General features: G+C 39.4%; 1 protein-coding gene across 1 annotated transcript in view; it reads left to right on the plus strand.

The window, feature by feature from the left end:
• The window catches only part of MEI4 (meiotic double-stranded break formation protein 4), a 197,722-nt gene extending 191,937 nt beyond the window's left edge, over positions 1 to 5,785 (plus strand). The window contains exon 4 of the mRNA XM_068985549.1: positions 5,265 to 5,785. Coding sequence (XP_068841650.1) covers positions 5,265 to 5,534 — 270 coding nt within the window. The 3' untranslated portion in view covers positions 5,535 to 5,785. The remainder of the gene's footprint in view (positions 1 to 5,264) is intronic.
• Positions 5,786 to 22,286: the final 16,501 nt, after the last annotated feature.

The following is a 22,286-nucleotide window of genomic DNA, read 5'->3' on the forward strand; positions in this document are numbered from 1 at the left end:
AAACCTTAAAAATAGAATTATGTGATCCAACAGTTCCCACTCCTGAGTATTAGTGTGAACTAACTTGAAACACCAATTTCAAAAGGTATGTGCACCCCTATGTCCGTTGCAGCATTATTTACAATAGCCAAATAGCCAAGACACAGAAACAACCTAAATGCCATCCATGGGTGAATAAATAAAGATTGGGTACATATACATGTATGAATTTGACTGTTATTCAGCCATAAAAAAATAAAGGTATTGTTCCATTTGCAACAACGTAAATGGACCTTAGGCATTATGGTAAAAGAAATAAGTCAAATAGTAAAAGATAAACACTGTATGGTCCCTTTTATATGTAGAACCAAAAACCAGACAAACAACGGAGCTCCAAATACAAAACAGATTTGTGGTTTCCTGAGGTGAGAGATACCCCACTTCCAAGGTAAGAGAAACCCAAGTAAGATGGTAGGCACTGAGAGAGACCCTCAGAGGGCAGACAGACTGAAACCATGATGCAGACTGCTAGCCCTCTGATTACATGGACAACAGCCTCAGTGAAACTAGGCCGTGCCATGTGGAGCCAGCAAGACGGATGGGTCATGGTGGAGAGGTCTGACAGAATGTGGTCCACTGGAGAAAGGAATGGCAAACCACTTCAGTATTCTTGCCTTGAGAACCCCATGAAGAGTATGAAAAGGCAAAAAGATAGGACACTGAAAGATGAACTCCCCAAGTCAGTAGGTGCCCAATATGCTACTGGAGATCAGTGGAGATATAAATTCAGAAATAAAGAAGGGATGGAGCCAAAGAAAAAACAACACCCAGCTGTGGATGTGACTGGTGATAGAAGCAAGGTCCGATGCTGTAAAGAGCAGTATTGCATAGGAAGCTGGAATGTTGTTAGGTGCAGGAATCAAGGCAAACTGGAGTGGTCAAGCAGGAGATGGCAAGAGTGAATGTCAACATTCTAGGAATCAGCGAACTAAAATGGACTGGAATGAGGGAATTTAATTCAGATGGCCATTATATCTACTACTGTGGGCAGGAATCCCTCAGAAGAAATGGAGTAGCCATCCTGGTCAACAAAAGAGTCCAAAATGCAGTACTTGGATGCAATCTCAAAAACAGAGTGATCTCTATCCGTTTCCAAGGCAAACCATTCAATATCACGGTTTCCAGTCCTATGCCCCAAGTACTAATGCCGAAGAAGCTGAAGTTGAACGGTTCTGTGAAGACTTATAAGACCTTTTAGAATGAACACCCAAAAGGATGTCCTTTTCGTTACAGGGGACTGGAATGCAAAAGTAGAAAGAAACACCTGGAGTAACAGGAAAATTTGGCCTTGGAGTACAGAATGAAGCAGGGCAAAGGCTAATAGAGTTTTGCCAAGAGAACACATTGATCATAGCAAACACCCTCTTCTAACAACACAAGAGAAGACACTACAAATGGACATCACCAGCTGGCCAACTACAAAATCAGATTGATTATATTCTTTGCAGCCAAAGATGGAGAAGCTTTATACAGGCAGCAAAAACAAGATCAGGAGTGGACTGTGGCTCAGATGATGAATTCCTTATTGCCAAATTCAGACTTAAATTGAAGAAAGTGGGGAAAACCACTAGACCATTCAAGTATGACCTAAATCAAACTCCTTATGATTATACAGTGGAAGTGAGAAATGGATTTAAGGGAATAGATCTGATAGAGTGCCTGATGAACTATGGATGGAGGTTCATGACATTGTACAGGAGACAGGGATCAAGACCATCCCCGTGGAAAAGAAATGCAAAAAGCAAAATGGCTGTCTGAGGAGGCCTTACGAATAGCAGTGAAGTGATTTCAGCCATGAAATTAAAAGACACTTACTCCTTGGAAGGAAATATATGACCAACCTAGATAGCATATTCAAAAGCAGAGACACTACTTTGCCAACAAAGGTCCGCCTAGTCAAGGCTATGTTTTTTCCAGTAGTCTTGTATGGATGTGAGAGTTGGTCTATGAAGAAAGCTGAGCACTGAAGAATTGATGCTTTTCAACTGTTGTTGGAGAAGACTCTTGAGAGTTCCTTGAACTGCCAGGAGATCCAACAAGTCCATTCTAAAGGAGATCAGCCCTGGGTGTTCTTTGGAAGGAATGATGTCAAAGCTGAAGCTCCAGTACTTTGGCCACTTCATGCGAAGAGTTGTCTCATTGGAAAAGACTCTGATGCTGGGAGGCATTGGGGGCAGGAGAAGAAGGGGACGATAGAGGATGAGATGGCTGGATGGCATCACCGACTCGATGGATGTGAGTTTGAGTGAACTCCAGGAGTTGGTGATGGACAGGGAGGCCTGGCATGCTGCAATTTATGGGGTCGCAAAGAGTGAAGACACGACTGAGCGACTGAACTGAACTGAACTGAAGAGGAGTTTAAAGCAAAGGAGGAAAAGAAAGATATACCCATTTGAATGCAGAGTTCCAAAGAATAGCAAAGGAGAGATAAGAAAGCCTTTCTCAGTGATCATTGCAAAGAAATAGAAGAAAAACAATAGAATGAGAAAGACTAGAGATCTCTTCAAGAAAATTAGAGATACCAAGGGAATATTTCATGCAAAGATGGGCTCAATAAAGGACAGAAATGGTAGGGACCTGATAGAAGCAGAAGATATTAAGAAGAGGTGGCAAGAATACACAGGAGAACAGTACAGAAATATCTTCACGACCCAGTTAATCACGATAGTGTGATCACTCACCTAGCGCGAGATCCTGAAATGTGAAGTCAAGTGGGCCTTAGGAAGCATCACTACGAACAAAGCTAGGGGAGGTGATGCAATTCCATTTGGGCTATTCACATCTTAAAAGATAATGCTGTATAAGTGCTGCACTCAATATGTCAGCAATTTTGGAAAACTCAGCAGTGGCCACAGGACTAGAAACTGTCAGTTTTCATTCCAATCCCAAAGAAAGGAAATGCCAAAGAATGTTCAAACTATTGCTCAATTGCACTCAGCTCACATACTAGTAAAGTAATGCTCAAAATTCTCCAAGCCAGGCTTTAGCAATACATGGACTGTGAACTTCAGAAAAGGCAGAGAAACCAGAGATCAAATTCCAACATCTGTTGAATCATCAAGAAAGCAGGGGATTTCAAGAAAAACATCTATTTCTGCTTCATTGACTATGCCAAAGCCTTTGACTGTGTAGATCACAATAAACTGTGGAAAATTCTGAAAGAGATGGGAACATTAGACAACCTGACCTACCTCTTGAGAAACCTGTATGCAAATCAGGAAGCAACAGTTTGAACTGGACATGGAACAGCAGACTGCTTCCAGATAGGAAAAGGGGTACTTCAAGGCTATATATTGTCACCCTGCTTATTTAACTTATATGCAGAGTACATCATGAGAAATGCTGGGCTGGATGAAGCACAAACTGGAATCAAGATTGCTGGGATAAATATCAATAACCTCAGATACCCAGATGACACCTCCCTTATGACAAAATGAAGAAGAACTAAAGAGCCTCTTGATGAAAGTGAAAGAGGAGAGTGAAAAAGTTGGCTTAAAGCACAACATTCAGAAAACTAAGATCATGGCGTCCAGTCCCATCACTTCATGGCAAATAGATGGGGAAACAGTGAAAACAGTGTCAGACTTTGTTTTTCTGGGCTCCAAAATCACTGTGGATGGTAATTGCAGCCATGAAACTAAAAGACACTTACTGCTTGGAAGGAAAGTTATGACCAACCTAGACAGCATATTCAAAAGCAGAGACATTACTTTGCTGACAAAGCTCTGTCTAGTCCAGGCTATGGTTTTTCCTGTAGTCATGTGTGGATGTGAGAGTTGGACTATAAAGAAAGCTTTGCACCAAAGAATTGATGCTTTTGAACTGTGGTGTTGGAGAAGACTCTTGAGAGTCCTTAGACTGCAAGGAGATCCAGCCAGTCCATCCTACAAGAGATCAGTCCTGGGTGTTCATTGGAAGGACTGATGCTGAAGCTGAATCTCCAGTACTTTGGCCACCTGATTTGAAGAGCTGACTCATTGGAAAAGACCCTGATGCTGGTGTACATTGAGGGCAGGAGGAGAAGGGAATAACAGAGGATGAGATGATTGGATGGCATCACCGACTCAATGGACATGAGTTTGGGTAGGCTCCGGGAGTTGGTGATGGACAGGAAGGCCTGGCATGCTGCAGTCCATAGGGTCACAAAGAGTCAGACATGACTGAGCACCTGAACTGAAGTGAACTGAGGTGAGATTCTGGTACAGAATGGGTCAAGGGAGTCAAAGGTGCAGATTTCCAGTTGTAAAATGAAAAAGGGTTGAATGCAGATGTACAGCATGGTGACTATAGTTAATAACCCTGTATTGCATATTTTAAAGTGGCTAGGAAAATCAGTCTTGAAATTTATTAGCACGGGAAAATTTTGTAACTGTGTGCTGGTGTTAACTGGACTTCCTGTGGAAATCATTTTGCCGTATATACAAATACTGTATCAGTATGTTTTATACAGGAAACTAATATGATGTTATGTCAGTTATACCTCAATTAAAAATAGAAAGTAGCAGTTATCTGTATATACTTGTTTCTTTATCAGACAGCCTTGTTGAAGATATATTCTTTTTGTATTCCCTTTCTTCTGTTTTCCTTTGTGCACTTTTTAGGGCTTCCTTTGATTTATCTCACTTTCAGCCACCTAAACCAAATAATAATTTTTACAAGAAACATATACAGTTTTTTCTCATGACCATGTATCTGATTCAAATTTAATCATACTCCCTCCTGGCTTGTATAGCCTCAGGATGAGATTACAGCTTACAGGTCATAACCCTAAGTGCTTTAGAACTGTGTTATATTGATATTTTGAAATGTGTTCCTAGAATCCAGCCAACAAAGATCCTGATATTATCATTGACAAAAGTATCAGGCTTTGAAAGTCTGGGGAGAGGTTGAATTCAACACATAAGACTTGGTGAGTGTAAGACTCTTTGCCAAGAGAACTCTGTGTGGTCTCAGGTTCATCTCAGTAACAAATTAAAGCAACAATGTAGAGAACTCTGTAAATGTAACGAAAGAAACTCATGCACCAAGATCATAAAGGTTTTGGATTTTTTTTTCTCTTTTTTTCTTTCTCTCCCAACCCCAATCAAAGGAACAGGAAGACAAAAGGTGTTAAATAAGTCAAGTGTTTTACTTTTTGTTAAAAATATATTTGATCCCTTTATTTGGCTTTTTCTGAGCTAAGCTACTGCAGTATTTTTTAAAAGGAGTTTGTTGTTTTTCTGTAGGTACAAGCCAATTATGATGTGGCACGCTATGAAAATATGTTCTCTGTGCTCTGGGTTCTGGAGCAACTTCTTCAAAAGGAAAACAAAGAAGACAACTCTTCAAGAATGGGGCATGAGGATCAGGAAATCAAGAAATTTCTTCAGAAACATGATGAAACTGTTTTCAAACTCTCTGATGCATTTCCTTTATTTACTTTTTATTTGTGGAGACTGGGCATTCTCTTGAACTCAGTAGAAATAGGAACTGTTGGAAATGACTCACTTCCTTAGCAGTTTACCAAATAATCAGAAGCATACTAAAGTTGAATATATGAAGATCTTGTGCTTAAATGTTTGCAGGAATATTTTTAAATGATCATTTTAAATGGATCCCTAAAGACAATCATTAATTGAATTTAATAATCTTAAACTGTGTATAAAAAGATTATGAGTCATATTTCTTTACTAAAATCAGCCAGTTTCAGTTGAGAATGCCCCCCCCAGTCCTGTGGAACCGTGTATTGCAATATGTTTACTCAATGCAATCTAGCTCTGTTATTCTCTAAAATGGACCATTAATTGTCTTTCTTATTAAAAAATTGCATTTTAAAAGATTTTCATTTACTAGGTGCTAAAAGGTAACAGAAGATGTCTTATGTTTTTTTTTTTTTTAATTTTAAAATCTTTAATTCTTACATGTGTTCCCAAACATGAACCCCCCTCCCACCTCCCTCCCCATAACATCTCAGTGGGTCATCCCCATGCACCAACCCCAAGCATGCTGTATCCTGCGTCAGACATAGACTGGCGATTCAATTCTTACATGATAGTATACATGATACCTTTATCAACAGAGCATTTAAAATAAGTGGTTATAAATAAGATTTTTTTCAACTTTTTTTCTTAGTTTCACTTACTCTCTATTGTCTTAGATAGGGTTAATGTAGAAACAGAAAAGTTGTTAGCATTTGCAAAGCTTTAATTTCATATAATTTCATATAATCAATATATTTGTCAAGTCCTTTTGAAAATACTAATCATTTAAAATGTTCCATTTGTTTTTCAACAAATGTTTGTTTTGAGTCTGTTGATTATATAAAATATTCCTGTTACTGTTAAAATGTAGTTATTATATGTAATTAAGACATTAAGGACATTTTCACAAATTCCAACATCAGTCTAGAAATATACTTTATTAAAAGTATATTTATACTTATTTAAAGTATTGGTTGGATTTCTCAGAAAAGTTGTTAGCATTTGTAAAGCTTTAATTTCATATAATCAACATATAATTTCACATAATCAACATATTTGTCAAGTCCTTTTGAAAATACTAATCATTTAAAATGTTCCATTTGTTTTTCAACAAATGTTTGTTTTGAGTCTGTTGATTATATAAAATATTCCTGTTACTGTTAAAATGTAGTTATTATATGTAATTAAGACATTAAGGACATTTTCACAAATTTCAACATCTGTCTAGAAATATACTTTATTTATTAAAAGTATATTTATACTTATTTAAAGTATTGGTTGGATTTCTCAGTTACACACTTCCATTAAAATTATAACCAACTAACTTAATTAGCATACATTATATACTTTTGTGTAGTGCAATGTAGCAAATACAGCAAATACAAATTTGCTTTATTAATTATATGTGATATCGTTTCATAAGTTAATTACCTTTCCTGAATGTCATTGGTATTTTACAAAATCATTATTATTACCTGATACATATTTGTGGAGTTATTTCTATCTTTCTACAAAAGATAAAACCTTTTTTTGTAATACTGAAACAAAATCTTATCAGTCAACTTTGTTATATAACAAAGAACCACTAAGTCTTAATGGTATACAGCAATAAAAGTTGCTTTCTCAGATGTCTGTGGGTCACATGGGGGTCAGTTCATCTGCGCCTGCTGAAAACTCTCTGCCGTCAGCAGATGCCACTGGGTTAGACTCTGTGTTGTATACAGGGCTTTGTTTTCGTCCACATGTGCTTATTCTGGGTCCCAGGTGGAAGCAGAGAGAAGATCTGCTATGGTAGTGGCAGATAGCCGAGAGGAAAAGGGCTAGGCTGAGAAACTATACACTGTTACTTCCGCCCACATGTATGGACCAGGTACATCAAAGGGTCAAGCCCAGGGGAAAAGGACAGATAAGTACCCTCTACTAATTTAAGTAGGAATATTTACAGTTACATGGCAGTTGGCAGTGGATCCATGAGAAGGCGGAGAATTAGGGCAAATAATTTGTTCCACCTCACATACTAGTTGAACGTAAGAGGGATATTTTAGATCCTAAATTAGAAGGAATTTTTTTTAGTATTGAATTCCTGGGAGCAACTCTGAAGATCTGTATAAATCCCATGACATCACCCCATCCTCTTTCTTCCGTAATAATTAGAAGAGGTTGGTAAATACACAAGCAACAGCAGTGGCCCTTTTCCCACTGCAGTCAGCCAACATGATTGTTACAGGGAAGAACAAAAATCTGAGTCCCTGTTGGGATGTTTCTCTTACTTTAACCTTTGCTTCCTTTTGCTTTTGTTCAGTAAAAGGATACTGTGTGTACATAATGGCCTGCCTCAATGAGCCCTGCCCTTCTGTCTGAATATTAAACCAAAGTACCTTTGTTTCAGGAAACATCCTGACCCTGCCCACTTGTGGATGGCTACAGGAGGGAAGAAATTGACACATCCATTCCCTCTCTGAGTCTGGCCATTCCAGGAGATATTTCTAAGACTTGTGACCTTTTTACTTTGCTTCCTCACCCCACTCTCTCTCTGACTCTATAAAAAAGAACCTGACATCCAGACCCCAATAAGATGGTTATGCTGAGACATTAATCTGCCATCTTCTTGATCTGCCAGCTTTCCAAATAGTCATTATTCGTTTCCCCAACACTTCATCTCCAACTTATTGGCCTGTTTTGTGGCAAGCAGAGTGAGCTTAAAGTCAGTAACATAATGACCCTAAGAATAATTCCAGTAGTCTTCACAGCTTCATGGCCTGAAAATTAGCCTAAAAATGTAGACTTATTACAAAAGAAAAGGTAAGATTTTAGAGTCATCATCAGTGTACAATATGGAGATACATTTGATTTCCATTCTGTATTGGGCTTCCCTGGTGGCTCAGTTGGTGAAGAATCTGCCTGCAATGTGGGAGACCTGTGTTCAGTCACTGGGTTGGGAAGAGCCCTGGAGAAGGGAATGGTGACCCACTCCAGTATTCTTGCCTGGAGAATTCCATGCGCAGAGGAGCCTGGTGGGTTACATTCCATGGGGTCAAAAAGAATTGGACATGACTGAGTGACTAACACTTTTCACTTTTATGTAAACACAACTTCAGTCATTTCTACAATACTTCAGTTCAGTTCAGTCACTCAGTCGTGTCCGACTCTTTGTGACCCCATGAATCACAGCACGCCAGGCCTCCCTGTCCATCACCATCTCCCAGAGTTCACTCAGACTCATGTCCATCGAGTCCGTGATGCCATCCAGCCATCTCATCCTCGGTCGTCCCCTTCTCCTCCTGCCCCCAATCCCTCCCAGCATCAGAGTCTTTTCCAATGAGTCAACTCTTCGCATGAGGTGGCCAAAGTACTGGAGCTTCAGCTTCAGCATCATTCCCTCCAAAGAAATCCCAGGGCTGATCTCCTTCAGAATGGACGGGTTGGATCTCCTTGCAGTCCATGGGACTCTCAAGAGTCTTCTCCAACACCGCAGTTCAAAAGCATCAATTCTTTGGCGCTCAGCCTTCTTCACAGTCCAACTCTCACATCCATACATGACCACAGGAAAAACCATACCCTTGACTAGATGGACCTTAGTTGGCAAAGTAATGTCTCTGCTTTTGAATATGCTGTCTAGGTTGATCATAACTTTCCTTCCAAGGAGTAAGCGTCTTTTAATTTCATGGCTGCAGTCACCATCTGCAGTGATTTTGGAGCCCAAAAAAATAAAGTCTGACACTGTTTCCACAGTTTCCCCATCTATTTCCCATGAAGTGATGAGACCGGATGCTTAATCCTTCATTATCTTGTGTTTCTGTCTGTAACACTGTTAATTGTGCAGTATATTTAGTATTGAGGTCTAAATCTCTTGCTAGTGAAAAGATGATCAAATGAGAAACATATGTTTCAATAAAATGGTAAAAAGAATGGTGTAAGCTAGAATTAACAGTATTTAGGAATGTTGTAGCAATGAAGAGTTGGCAGTCACCTTCAGCAATGAAATTGGATGTAGGATAGGATGGGAAATAAAGAGGACAGAGAAGACTACTGAAAATGGAGGAAATCATAAAAGTGTTAAGTGTTACACTCATATAGTATTTATTATATACGAAATACATATATTTGTAATAAACAGATACACTGATCTAAGCATTTTACATATATTTACTCATTTGATTCTCCCAACAACCCTATGTGAGAGGTAATGTTATTCTGTCCATTTTAGAGATGAGGAACTCAGACAAACCAGGAAGGAACCACTTGGGTTTTGCCCCCAGGAATTTTGTCTTTGCAGTCCACTCTCCTTAACAGCTGTCCTGGCAATTCATGAAACTCACAAATACCTTTGTAATTGTCACTGAAGCTTGATAAGCCTTCATCTAGGATGGTGGTCCATTGTTAGCTTATTTTGGATTCTTAAACCTGTACTGAGCAGCTGTCATTCTCTGGATTGTAACATTTTACTATAGTCAAGACTCCTTAGATGTGTTATAGAGCATCTTTCAAGAATAATGTTCTAAAACTGCAAATCTCTCTCTAAAGACAGAGTAGGTGGACCATCAGCATGCTGTGCTCAGATCAGTGAGGAGAGAAAACACATCTGATTGTTTTGTTCTTGGACCTATAAAGAGATACAGTTCTTTCACAAGTTGCTGTACTTTTTAATCATGTTTGTTGCCATCCTATAAATAAGGGCAGTTGTTATGCCCAAGTCTCGAAATCTCCCAATGACCACCAAGGAGCTGATATCTGATGCAAAAGCAAGAGAGTTTTTATTACCAAGCTCGAGCTGGGGCTCCCACTGATACCGATGTAGCAGCTATAGGGAGGAGCTCTGAGCTCTGGGTTTCATTGTTTGTATAGGGTATTCTCACGCAAAAAATTTGAAAAACAGGAGTTTCCGGGTTAGGAGACGTCTAACTGGTTACCTTCTGTGGAAGGGTTAGGTGTTGGGTTCTGATTGGTTCCCATTTCCCAGGCTTGCCATGGGTTCTGATTGGCCCCAGGGTGGTGGGGTGAGGTTAAGGGATTTCCAAAAAGCTCTTTTCCAGGAATTTTTACAAAATAGAGTCTTCTTTAACAAAATGGAGTAGCTTAGGTCCTTCACAGCATATTTCTAAAAGAGGCAAACAAAAAAGCCTTTCACATTTCCAGATTTTTGTGTATATTTGCAGATTTTTTTTAAAAATATTGACAACTTTGATTTGTGAAAATGTGGTTTCATTTATTCAACAACTATTAAGCACCAACTATGTGATAATGAATTACTTGTATGTATGAAAAATAAGCATACTAAATTGTAGCCTTTATCATATTTATAAAACAAATTTCTTCTAACAGTATAATAACCCAACAACATCAATAGTTTGTCTTTGGTGAAGGAGATTATTAGGATGATGATATTTACCTAATACTGAAAAATAGATAGGATTTTTATTATTTTTGAAAGTCAATTCATTATTTTAAAATTATTGATAGTATTGGACAACACTAACTTTATCTGGCCAATAAATGGGCTACTCTTTTAAAAATTGTCTAAATACCATAGAATATGATTGATACATAGGAAATAACCTTGGTCTCTTGTCTTTCATTTAATATAAATGTGTCCTACGTTGTTTTAAGAATCAACTACTAATAGGAAGCAAGACTTGGAAAAAAAATTAGTCTAACATTAAAGACATCAAAATTGATTTTATAATGATCCATGTTCTGAATTTGTAATACTTTGTTTTGATATTTTAATCTAATTTATGTTGTAGCTATTTAACCAGTGGTGAACTTCTGATGTATTTTAGTCCATGGTCGTATTCTCTGTGTGTATCACACACACACATGTTCAGTCATATCCTATTCTTTAGGACCCCATGACTACACTCTGCCAGGCGCCTCTTGTCCATGGAATTTTCTAGGAAAGACTACTGGAGTGGGTTACCATTTCCCTCTCATAGCAAATCCCCTCTCACAGCGAATCCATTTTAGCATCAAGATTTACAGAGATAACACTAACCTGAGTTATCTCCGGCATAAAGCAGTGGTTCTGAAATGTGGGCCCCAGGACAGCAGCATCAGCAACACTTGAGAACCTATTAGGAATACAAGTTCTAGGGCCCCACACCAGACTTGCTTTAGGAACAGAAAGGCTAGGGTGGAGCCCCAAAGTTGTAAAAACAGGAGGGCTTGTTACATACAAAATCATTCAGAAAGTAGAAATTCAGTCATCCCAAATTACTGAATTTTTAAACTTCCCTAGTGAGTGCCTTGGAGAAGGCAATGGCACCCCATTCCAGTACACTTGCTTGGAAAATCCCACGGACGGAGGAGCCTGGCAGGCTGCGGTCCATGAGGTCGCTAAGAGTCGGACACGACTGAGCGACTTCACTTTCACTTTTCACTTTCATGCACTGGAGAAGGAAATGGTAACCCAACTCACTCACTCAAGAACCCAGTGTTCTTGCCTGGAGAATCCAGGGATGGGGGCGCCTGGTGGGTTGCCGTCTGTGGGGTCGCACAGAGTCGGACACGACTGAAGCAACTTAGCAGCAACAGCAGCAGCAGTGAGTGCCTTAAAATTCCAAAGGAGGATTTGGGAAAACTAAATTGTTCATGATTTACTTAAAATGAGTAGCAGTTTTATAAACATCAACCTGAATAGCACTTTAAAAATGAACATCTTTACACTTTTAGTTCCTTTACTAAAATAATTACTTTCTGTTGGTGGTATTTTAAAACATTATTATCATCTGAGTTTAAGAGATATAAACTAATTATAGCTTTCTGTATTAGTATGGAGTAAGAAGCAGGCAGAGATGCAGACAGGATGTTACTTATAAGATGAGATATTAAGCATCCCAAATAGTATCAGAATATTTCTTTTATTCCAGGAGATCTGTTTTTATACATACAATAAGCATAGCTTAGTTACATGGTTCTGTTTCTCAACCCTGGAGTTGAAATTCTATCTTCTTTCGCTCCTTCTGGAATATGGTGAGTTATAAATGAATAATTGGTAAACAATGGCCTGTTCTCAACGGTTGTGCTTAATTTATTTTCACCACTTTTTGAGTCTTTCTCAAGTTACCATGATCTCCAGAGTGACCCAAGGACAGCACCCCTGATCCGATGAGGGAACCGAACCGTCACTGCTTTTAGCTTTAACAACTTGCTAAGACATTCTCATGAATGACTAATCATTTCAGGAACACTCGAAACACCAGACACTCCACCAGCACGGAAGAGGATGTATTTGTTCTTCTTTCTCTTTCAGACTCACACTCGACTTCAACATTCCTTCCATAAAAAGAGATCCAAACCTCTCAATACTGTCTCTCATTTGATAAAACATACCTCGTTGTCCTTAAGCGTTGAAAGCTAACTCGTATTGAGGACAGAGTGCAGTTTCTAGAGGACTCGCACGCCAAGTCACTCTCCTGGGAGGAGTAACCACAGTCCATTAACACATGTGGTTTGTCCCTTTCCACAGTGGCACTTGACCAAGAAGTTAGCTTGCCATAGCTGACTAGGCATCTCATCAAGCAACTTGACAAAGTCTACGAAAGAGTTCCAGAGACTAGACAGAGAAAATAGAGGAATTCTGATTATACCGAAAAGAAAAAAGCTAGAAGTAATTATATAAATGTGAGAATGTCTCCAGCTCCAAATTGATGTATTGATATTATTTCTATGTGAAAAGTTAAAAATTTCTGAGGCTAGTATGACCTTGGCTTATGACCTACTTTCCTTTTAAATAGAGTCTCTTCCACACGTAATAGCTAATCCATGTGCCTTTGTACCATCATTTATTAAGTCTGGTCATAATACTCAGCGTTTAGTTTGGTATGTGCTAGACACTTCACTCAGTTCTTGACATTTGTTATTTTGCTTAATCCTTCTAACAACCTTATGAGATAAGTATTATTAGCCCAGTTGGATGAGGAAGCAAGCACAGAGCATGTAAGTAATTAGCTCATGGTCAACAAGGCTGGAAACAAAAATCAGAGCCAAGATCCAAAGAGGCAATGAACAACTGAGTCAAGAGTCTGCACTCAAAATAGAGACACAGACGGGGAGAACAAACATAAGGACATCAAGCAGGGGAAAGGGATTGAGGTGAATTGGGAGGTGGAAATTGACATCTACACTGCTGCTGCTGCTAAGTTGCTTCAGTCGTGTCCGACTCCATGTGACCCCACAGATGGCAGCCCACGAGGCTCCCCCGTCCCTGGGATTCTCCAGGCAAGAACACTGGAGTGGGTTGCAATTTCCTTCTCCAATGCATGAAAGTGAAAAGTGAAAGTGAAGATGCTCAGTCGTATCCAACTCTTAGCAACCCCATGGTCTGCAGCCTACCAGGCTCCTCCATCCATGGGATTTTCCAGGCAAGAGTACTGAAGTGGGGTGCCATCGCCTTCTCCGACATATACACTACAATGTATAAAATAAATAACTAATGAGAACCTACTGGGAACTCTAGTCAGTGTTCTGTGGCGACATAAATGGGAAGGAAATCCAGAAAAGGGGGAATATATGTGCATGTATAACTGATTTGCTTTGCTATGCAGTAGAAACTAACACAACATTGTAAAGCAACTAAACCTGAGTTTAAAATAACACAAAACAAAAACTGCACTCTGAGCACTTAGCTACTTGTAGCTGCCATGTCCTATCTCTGCAAAAGTGGAAACTTCAGTGTACAGAATAAAGTTACCCTGACAGTAAAACTCCAGTGTATACTTTTTTTTAGGAATTCATTTTAGACACACCCAGCACATGTTTGTGACAATTACAGTGGTGGGAAATTTACACTCCATTAAGTACCAATCACCTCAGATATGCAGATGACACCACACATACGGCAGAAAGTGAAGAGGAACTAAAAAGCCTCTTGATGAAAGTAAAAGAGGAGAGTGAAAAAGTTGGCTTAAAGCTCAACATTCAGAAAACAAAGATCATGGCATCCAGTCCCATCACTTCGTGGGAAATAGATGGGAAAACAGTGAAAACAGTGTCAGACTTTATTTTTCTGGGCTCCAAAATCACTGCAGATGGTGACTGCAGCCATGAAATTAAAAGATGCTTACTCCTTGGAAGGAAAGTTATGACCAACCTAGATAGCATATTCAAAAGCAGAGACATTACTTTGGCGACTAAGGTCCGTCTAGTCAAGGGTATGGTTTTTCCTGTGGTCATGTATGGATGTGAGAGTTGGACTGTGAAGAAGGCTGAGTGCCAAAGAATTGATGCTTTTGAACTGTGGTGTTGGAGAAGACTCTTGAGAGTCCCTTGGACTGCAAGGAGATCCAACCAGTCCATCCTAAAGGAGATCAGCCCTGGGTGTTCCTTGGAAGAACTGATGCTAAAGCTGAAACTCCAGTGCTTTGGCCTCCTCATGTGAAGAGTTAACTCATTGGAAAAGACTCTGATGCTGGGAGGGATTGGGGGCAGGAGGAGAAGGGGACGACAGAGAATGAGATGGCTGAATGGCATCACCGACTCGATGGACGTGAGTTTGAGTGAACTCCGGGAGTTGGTGATGGACAGGGAGGTCTGGCGTGCTGCGATTCATGGGGTCGCAAAGAGTCAGACACGACTGAGCGACTGAACTGAACCGAACTGAAGTAAGATGGCGATAATCAAAATAGCCCTTTGTATTTGGAAGAATAAAAGAACTTCAGTAAGACCCAGAGATATCCAATTTGTGACATTTATGTAAATGAAGTTGGAGAAGGGAATGGCAATCCACTCCAGTATTCTGGCCTAGAAAATTCCATGGACAGAGAGCCTGGTGGGCTTCAGTCCACGGGGTCGCAAAGAGTCGGACACAACTGAGCACACAGTATATTTAAATGAAGTAGATAAAAGTTCTTTTCTGTATCTGATGTTTTGTAAGCCAGTGTGAATAACACTTTCTGAGGATAAAGGAAGTTAAATCTTTCAAAATGTGAGGATCAAGATCAGACAACCATGTATGGATTACAGTTAATTCCTAAGTCTTAGACAGGAAAGGCATAATACATGTGAAGCACAGTTTCTCTATATTGGCTCTACAATCATGTTTCTCTGTTGTAAGTATAGAAAAATGTCTCTATTTCATGTTTGCAGTTTGTGGATATGATCCAGCTGACATTTCTAAACTATCTTATGAGGTAGAAAGAAAATGTCTTTATACCTCATTACATTTCGGGAAAAAGACATAGAAAATAATTTAAAGCACCTCAGTGGCATGTTCCCCCCAAAAGTTTAGGCAGCGCTTGTTGACTCATTTTTCTTTGATCTGGGAAAAGAGATGTAAGGACCTTGACTGGCACTCGGTGCTGTCAATCAGCTCGCACTGCATCTGGTTTCATCTGAGAGCTTTTCTGTTTTTCTCACGTGAGACAGCAATGAAGCGCAGAAGGGAAGACACTGCAGATTCACAGCTGAGAGGGGAGGTGGGCTGTGGGGTGGATGGAAGGACAGAGAACAGAGGGGCCTTCCATGGCCCAGCCATCTCATGACTCTGGACAAGTTATTTAACACCCTGAATTTCTCTCTGTAATGTAGAGCATCTGTGTTTCAGTTTTACAAGGGAGAGAATGAAGAGTGTCTGTATTTCTGCTCGGGAAACGCGTTTCTTCTGAATGTTTGCATAAATGATTAGACTAAAATTATTCAGTGTCACTACTCCTTCTTAATAAATGTGGCTGCCCAGCAGCAGAAGTTTTGTCTCTTTCCTCTCTTCATGGAGGTCTTCCTTGATACCTACTTTTACACCGGTAACGAAGTCTAGTGCATGGAGTTAAAAGATAAGGCCTGGCTCTATCCTTTCATAGAAATGAAAACGCCATTTCTTCATTGTTAACTTTTTTAAAAGAACAATTTCAAAAACCATAGGATTGCTCATGTGAATGAAATGAAATAACGTCTTTGAAAAATACTTTGTGAACAGTAAAGTTAAAATAATAGCCCTAAGAAGTAGATGAGCTAAGACATGTATAGTGTTTATTATGCACCAGACACTTTATATATATTTGCTCATTTAACCTTCATAGCAACCGTCTAAAACAGGTCAATACTACTACCTCTATTAGCCCCATTTTACAAATGAAGAAACAGACACACAGAGTTGAAGAACTTTCCAGAGTCACACAGAATGTGACAATATTAAACAAACTTTATTTATATTCCTATCTCTTTTTATTCCTTATGTTCCACATAAATTCTAAGTGGACTCATAGTTGAGCCATCATGAAACTCTGCCTGAATCTCTTCCAGTTATATTAATGATAATTAATAAATGTTAACCATAATTTACGCATGCTGGAAACTGCATCATGCTTTATTATATTCTCTAATTTAATTTGCTGACCTGCCATAAATAAATCAGTCCTTCAGGAGTCTGAAGTCTGTGAAATTCCAAAATAGTGGATTATTTAGTAGGAGTTTGCTTTCCTGTCAACCAGGGACTCAGGGTTTCACATGCCTGCAACCCAGACAGACAATTCTTCGTGTGTGGTTCACACACCAGGCTTCCTGCACTGATTTCTGATTTTCATTCCAGTTTTCTATTGAATCTGAATCCTGGTCCTAAATGCTATCAAGAAAGTGGACATTAGTTCCCCTGCTTTTGGAAAGAACATCTTCATTTCCTTTTGTGAATTTCTTTGTTCCATTGTGTACAATCTTTATTGAATACTGAAAAGCTAAGAAGCCTTTTTCCTAGCTGAAAGGAGTTTGCGTGACACAAGCCGAGCCATGTGGAAAACCCCTCTCTAAACCTGAGTCCCGTGCAGACTCACTGAAACCAGCTGTAGCTCACTTACCAACAGCTGCAGCGCAGTGATAAGGTGGTGGAACGGTTTTCACTACTAGATTCCCACGGCCGCCTGCTTTCTGCTTTTTCTAAAACTGATCACCTACCAGATGTTCTTCAATGGCATTAATTTTCTGTTTACGTTACCCAGAGACAATTTCTGTAGCTTAGAACTGCTGATCCCTTACTAATAAGCCCATGGGTTGCAGTCCTGTTGCTTGTTTGTTCCTATGAGCACCCTCTAGAACGTGGCAGGACCACACTTTCAGTATCTCCTCCTACGGTTCTACCAGCATCCATCAGCACTTGGAGCTGAGACTTGCCCCAACCACACCAGAATCTGTGTGCCCTGTAACTTGACCAGTGACCTTACGCTAAAGACCAGGACTCCAGTTTGCATAAGCCACCATGATCCACCATCTCCCAGTCTGCTCTGCCTGGATGGAGCTCAAATTCTCTCTGCCTCTGGGACCTTGTGATTCCAGATGCTGACAGCTTAACTGCAGGTTCACTCCTCTGCTGTGAATAGGTATCAGGTGCACTGCCTCACACCCAGGAATCTTGCAATCTAATAACATGTAAGAGCTTATGACAGAAATGCCCCATTCACTTCCAGGAGCCACCATTCATACTTTTGTGAATATTTTTAAATGTCCAAATATCTTTAACTTTAAAAGGACTTCAGTATCATTTAGTTCATTGCCTTCATTTTATATATGACAAACATATGCCAAAAAACTAAGCAGCAAGCCCAAGTCACACAATTAGTTGACTGGCTGAGCTAAAACCACTGATATTTTTTTTTAATTAACATAGGTAGGCTTGATATTGTCTTCCATACTTTGAACACTTTAGAAGAGTCTTTCTAAACTTAGATCCTGATGTTTAGTACAATTATGTACTATACGTGGTAATTTATCAGTAATTAGTGACTACATTATTGTATTAATTTATAAATGAACAATCATTTCCTCATTCGCATACATTAGAGTTAGAAGCTTTGCAGCATATTCTGCAGTGGCAATCTGTTTCTCAAATTACGAAGGATCTACACACAAGTAGGTGAGTGACTATGTAACCAAGGCACCCACAGCCTAAACAGCTGTTCTTTCCTTCACTTTCAGAGACAGTAACCTAATACAGGTCTGCAAATCTAGAAATGGAGCAGATATATTCTACTATGTAGAAATCTTGTTTCTAAATGCTACTTGCTAGGTAGAGAATGAGCTGAAAATCAGAAAGTGAGTTCCTCAGGGAAAAAAGTAATATTACCAATTGTGAATAATTACAGGTCAACTCACAGTACAAAGTACACTAGGTGAATCTTAGAGTAAGTTGACTTCGGGTCCTGGTGAAAAATCTTGTCTCACAATATGTGATAGAATTTTTATATAAAATATATTCCACTTTCCAGTTAGTCTCTTTATAAATGAACTCTTGTGTCCCAACTCATTTAAGGTACAGACTGCCAGGATGTTATATATAGACTGTCAATAGAAACTTCAAAGCTTTTCCTCTCTTGACAACCATGACTTTTTATTGTTTTTAAGTAGACTACTAAACAACAGGTTTGCACTGAACATGGAAGCAACCTAAGTGTCCATCAATGGAGGAATGGATAAAGAAGATGTGGTACATATGCGCAATGAAATAGTACTCAGCCTTGAAAAAGAACAAAATAATGCCATTTACAGCAACAAGAATGACTTAGATATTGTCATACTGAGTGAAACAAGTCATAAAAAGAGAGAGATCATATGATATTGCTTGTATGTGGAATCTAAAAAACGGTACAGTCAACTTATTTACAAAGCATAAATAAAGTCACAGGTGTAGAAAACAAATTTAAGGTTACCAAGGGGGAAAGGGTGGGGGAAAAATAAATTGGGAAGTTGGAATTGGCATATACACAGTAAGTGAGTGAAAGTCACTCACTCATGTCTGACTCTTTGAAACTCCATGGCCTATAGCCTGCCAGGCTCCTCTGTCCATGAATTCTCCAGGCAAGAATACTGGAGTGGGTAGCTGTTCCCTTCTCCAGGGGGTCTTCCCAGCCCAGGGATTGAACCAGGTCTCCCACATTTCAGGCAGATTCTTTACCCTCTGAGCCACCATGGAGGCCCAAGAATATTGGAGTGGGTAGCCTATACCTTCCCCAGGGGATCTTTACAATCCAGGAATTGAATCAAGGTCCCCTGCATTACAGGCAGATTCTTTACCAGCTGAGCTACCAGGGATGCCCCATATACACAGTAATATATATTAGATAATTAATAAGAGCCCTGTGTAGCTCAGGGAGTTCAACTCAATGCTCTGTAATGACCTATATGGGAATAGAATCTAAAAAGTTATATATATCAGTTAACATGTATAACTGATTCATTCTGCTGTACAGCAGACGCTAATACATTATAAATCAACTATATTCCAATAAAAATGAATAAAAAAGAACAGCTGTGCATCAAGAATTATATAACCATCAGTGACCAAAGTATCATGTTTATTTACCTTTATGCCTAAAAGAAAATACCATCTACAGAATATCTTATCTTAAAGTAATTTATGTGTCTTGCTCAAACATAGTGGAAAGAAGGACCTAGGATTTTCATATGGGGTTTATAATATTGTGATTGACTTGAATAAATGAATGAATAAATATTATGGGCATTTTCTATTGGTTTTATAATATTTTTATAACATTTTCTCATTGATTTGGTTGTAGGAGAGAAGGACCAGACGGCCAGTACACTCCAGAATGGGTTGCTACATTAGTCTACACTTTGGAGACTACATGAGGGCCCTCTCTTGCCAGCTCAAGAGAAAGAAGGGGATACCAAATGGGGATGAAAATCATAAGTTTGAAAGAAGGGCTTAGTTTACTTTTGCTTCACTTATAATTGATGTTTACTGTGGCTGCTTTAAACCTATAATCATTCAAAGAACAGATAATTCCTTTCTTGCTCCTGGATACTTCTGCTTACAGGACAAAGGGTAATTCATAACAAATGTTAATGTGCATTCGAAGGGATTATATGGGAAAATATTTTATCTCTATTTTTTTCTCAAAATGGGGAAAGGGAAGCATAGATGTGATCAATTATGGCAGTATGATGGCAGGATTTATTAATAGTCTGAAGGACACTCATCAAGTCAAGCTGCTGTTCAGAGGGAATATGGAAAATCCATTAGGATGTCAAAAAGCATCTACTCTAAAAGCAGTGTTTACAAGTAAAGTCCACGTCTGAACAGGCAATTGCATAACAAGTACTAGCTTGGATCCCCACTACAAGAAGATCCTAGCTATTGTGGCAATGATTAATCAGGGAGAGATAATGCAGAAGCATTTAGTAAATCACATTTTAGAAAAATATTGAAAATGTAAAATGCTAAAATAAATGAGGCAAGAAGTGTTACAGTAATGATTACAGAAGATCTTCTTTCCTGAAAATTGTCTTTATAATGGAGTAAATATTTTAAATATTTCCAGATATAATTCCTCCTTGCCTGTCTTCTTACAGCATCATATACCTGCAGAATGTTGGGTGCCGGGGTCCAGCCCCCTCAGGATCCAGGGTAACCTGAAGGAAAAACGGCATCGGCGGATGATTTAGAGAGAGATAAGGAAAGAATATTGTAGATAAGAAAATAGAGGAGAGAAAGAGGCTGATATTCCTTGGTTTACATAGAAAGCCAATAAAACTCCGAGACAAGAAGTTTGCCCTGTTCACGGAGGCCACAGGTGCCCTCCAGGTCTCCCGAGGGAGTGAAGATGCAGAATGTCTTCCCGTTCAGGTCTTAGAAACCCAGGCAGATAAGTGAACGCAGGGAGCCTCTATGCTCCAAGGGATCAGCCTGAAAAAAAAAAAAGGGAGAAGGTGAGAGAATGATTGACATGGGGGTGACCAAGCTTCTTCGAGTGAGGCCCATTGTTTTTATTTTCAAAAGGGTTTTTTATACCTTTACTTGAACATAAAGGGAAATGAAAGATGCAAAGTCATACAGAGTCAGCCCAAACATTACATCTGTTTGTCTTTATCGAAACCAGGATTTTTTCTGCAAACCTTTCCCATAGACAATGTTGTGTACATTATCTTCTGGCCTTGGAGTCCTGTGGACATTTTATGACCCTCTTTTGATAAAGGCTGCTCAACCAGAAAACTTATTTTCCCTTGAAATGTTTTTTCTTTATATTTCTAATCTATGTCAGCCTCAGAAAGTATTAAACAAGTTACATTTCTCACGGAGCAAAGGTGCAGTGAGTTACAAGAAAGAACCAATTAGCTCAAAAGTCTGATGTGGTTAATTTCAAGGCTACACTTGTTTTTCTTACATTCCAACTGTGTTAACTAATACACACCCAGGTGCACAGTGGATAAGAGATATGGGAACTTAGCAACAAACATTGGCCCAATAATGATACTCTGCTGCTGCTGCTGCTGCTAAGTCGCTTCAGTCATGTCTGACTCTGTGTCACCCCATAAATGGCAGCCCACCAGGATACCCTGTCCCTGGGATTCTCCAGGCAAGAACAGTGGAGTGGGTTGCCATTCCCTTCTCCAATGCATTAAAGTGAAAAGTGAAAGTGAAGTCACTCAGTCGTGTCCGAATCTTCACGATCCCATGGACTGCAGCCCACCAGGCTCCTCCGTCCATGGGATTCTCCAGGCAAGAGTGCTGGAGTAGGGTGGATACTCTAACAACTTTTAACTCTTTGAAAGGCTCTATGTTTTAGGCTTCCCATGCCTCTCACAGTTGGGAGGCTGTGAATAATCATATGCGTAGCTGCAAGAGTCTGGATATACCTGCCAAGCAAGCTAGAATGCTAACAGAGGGGGTTTGATTCTAAATATTCTTCTCATGTCCAGGAGACTTATTAGCTATAGCCCTAAGTTGATTTTCTCCAGAGAAAGGTGGTCGGGGATAGCCCCCTGTTGATGTCAGAGGAGTTGGTGAAAGTCATGAAATAGTAAAACACAGATTCTGGTTTTGGGGTAGATGCTTGAGAAAGCCTAGGG

This window comes from Capricornis sumatraensis, chromosome 13 (assembly GCF_032405125.1).
Source record: "Capricornis sumatraensis isolate serow.1 chromosome 13, serow.2, whole genome shotgun sequence".
Taxonomy (NCBI): Eukaryota; Metazoa; Chordata; class Mammalia; order Artiodactyla; family Bovidae; genus Capricornis; species Capricornis sumatraensis.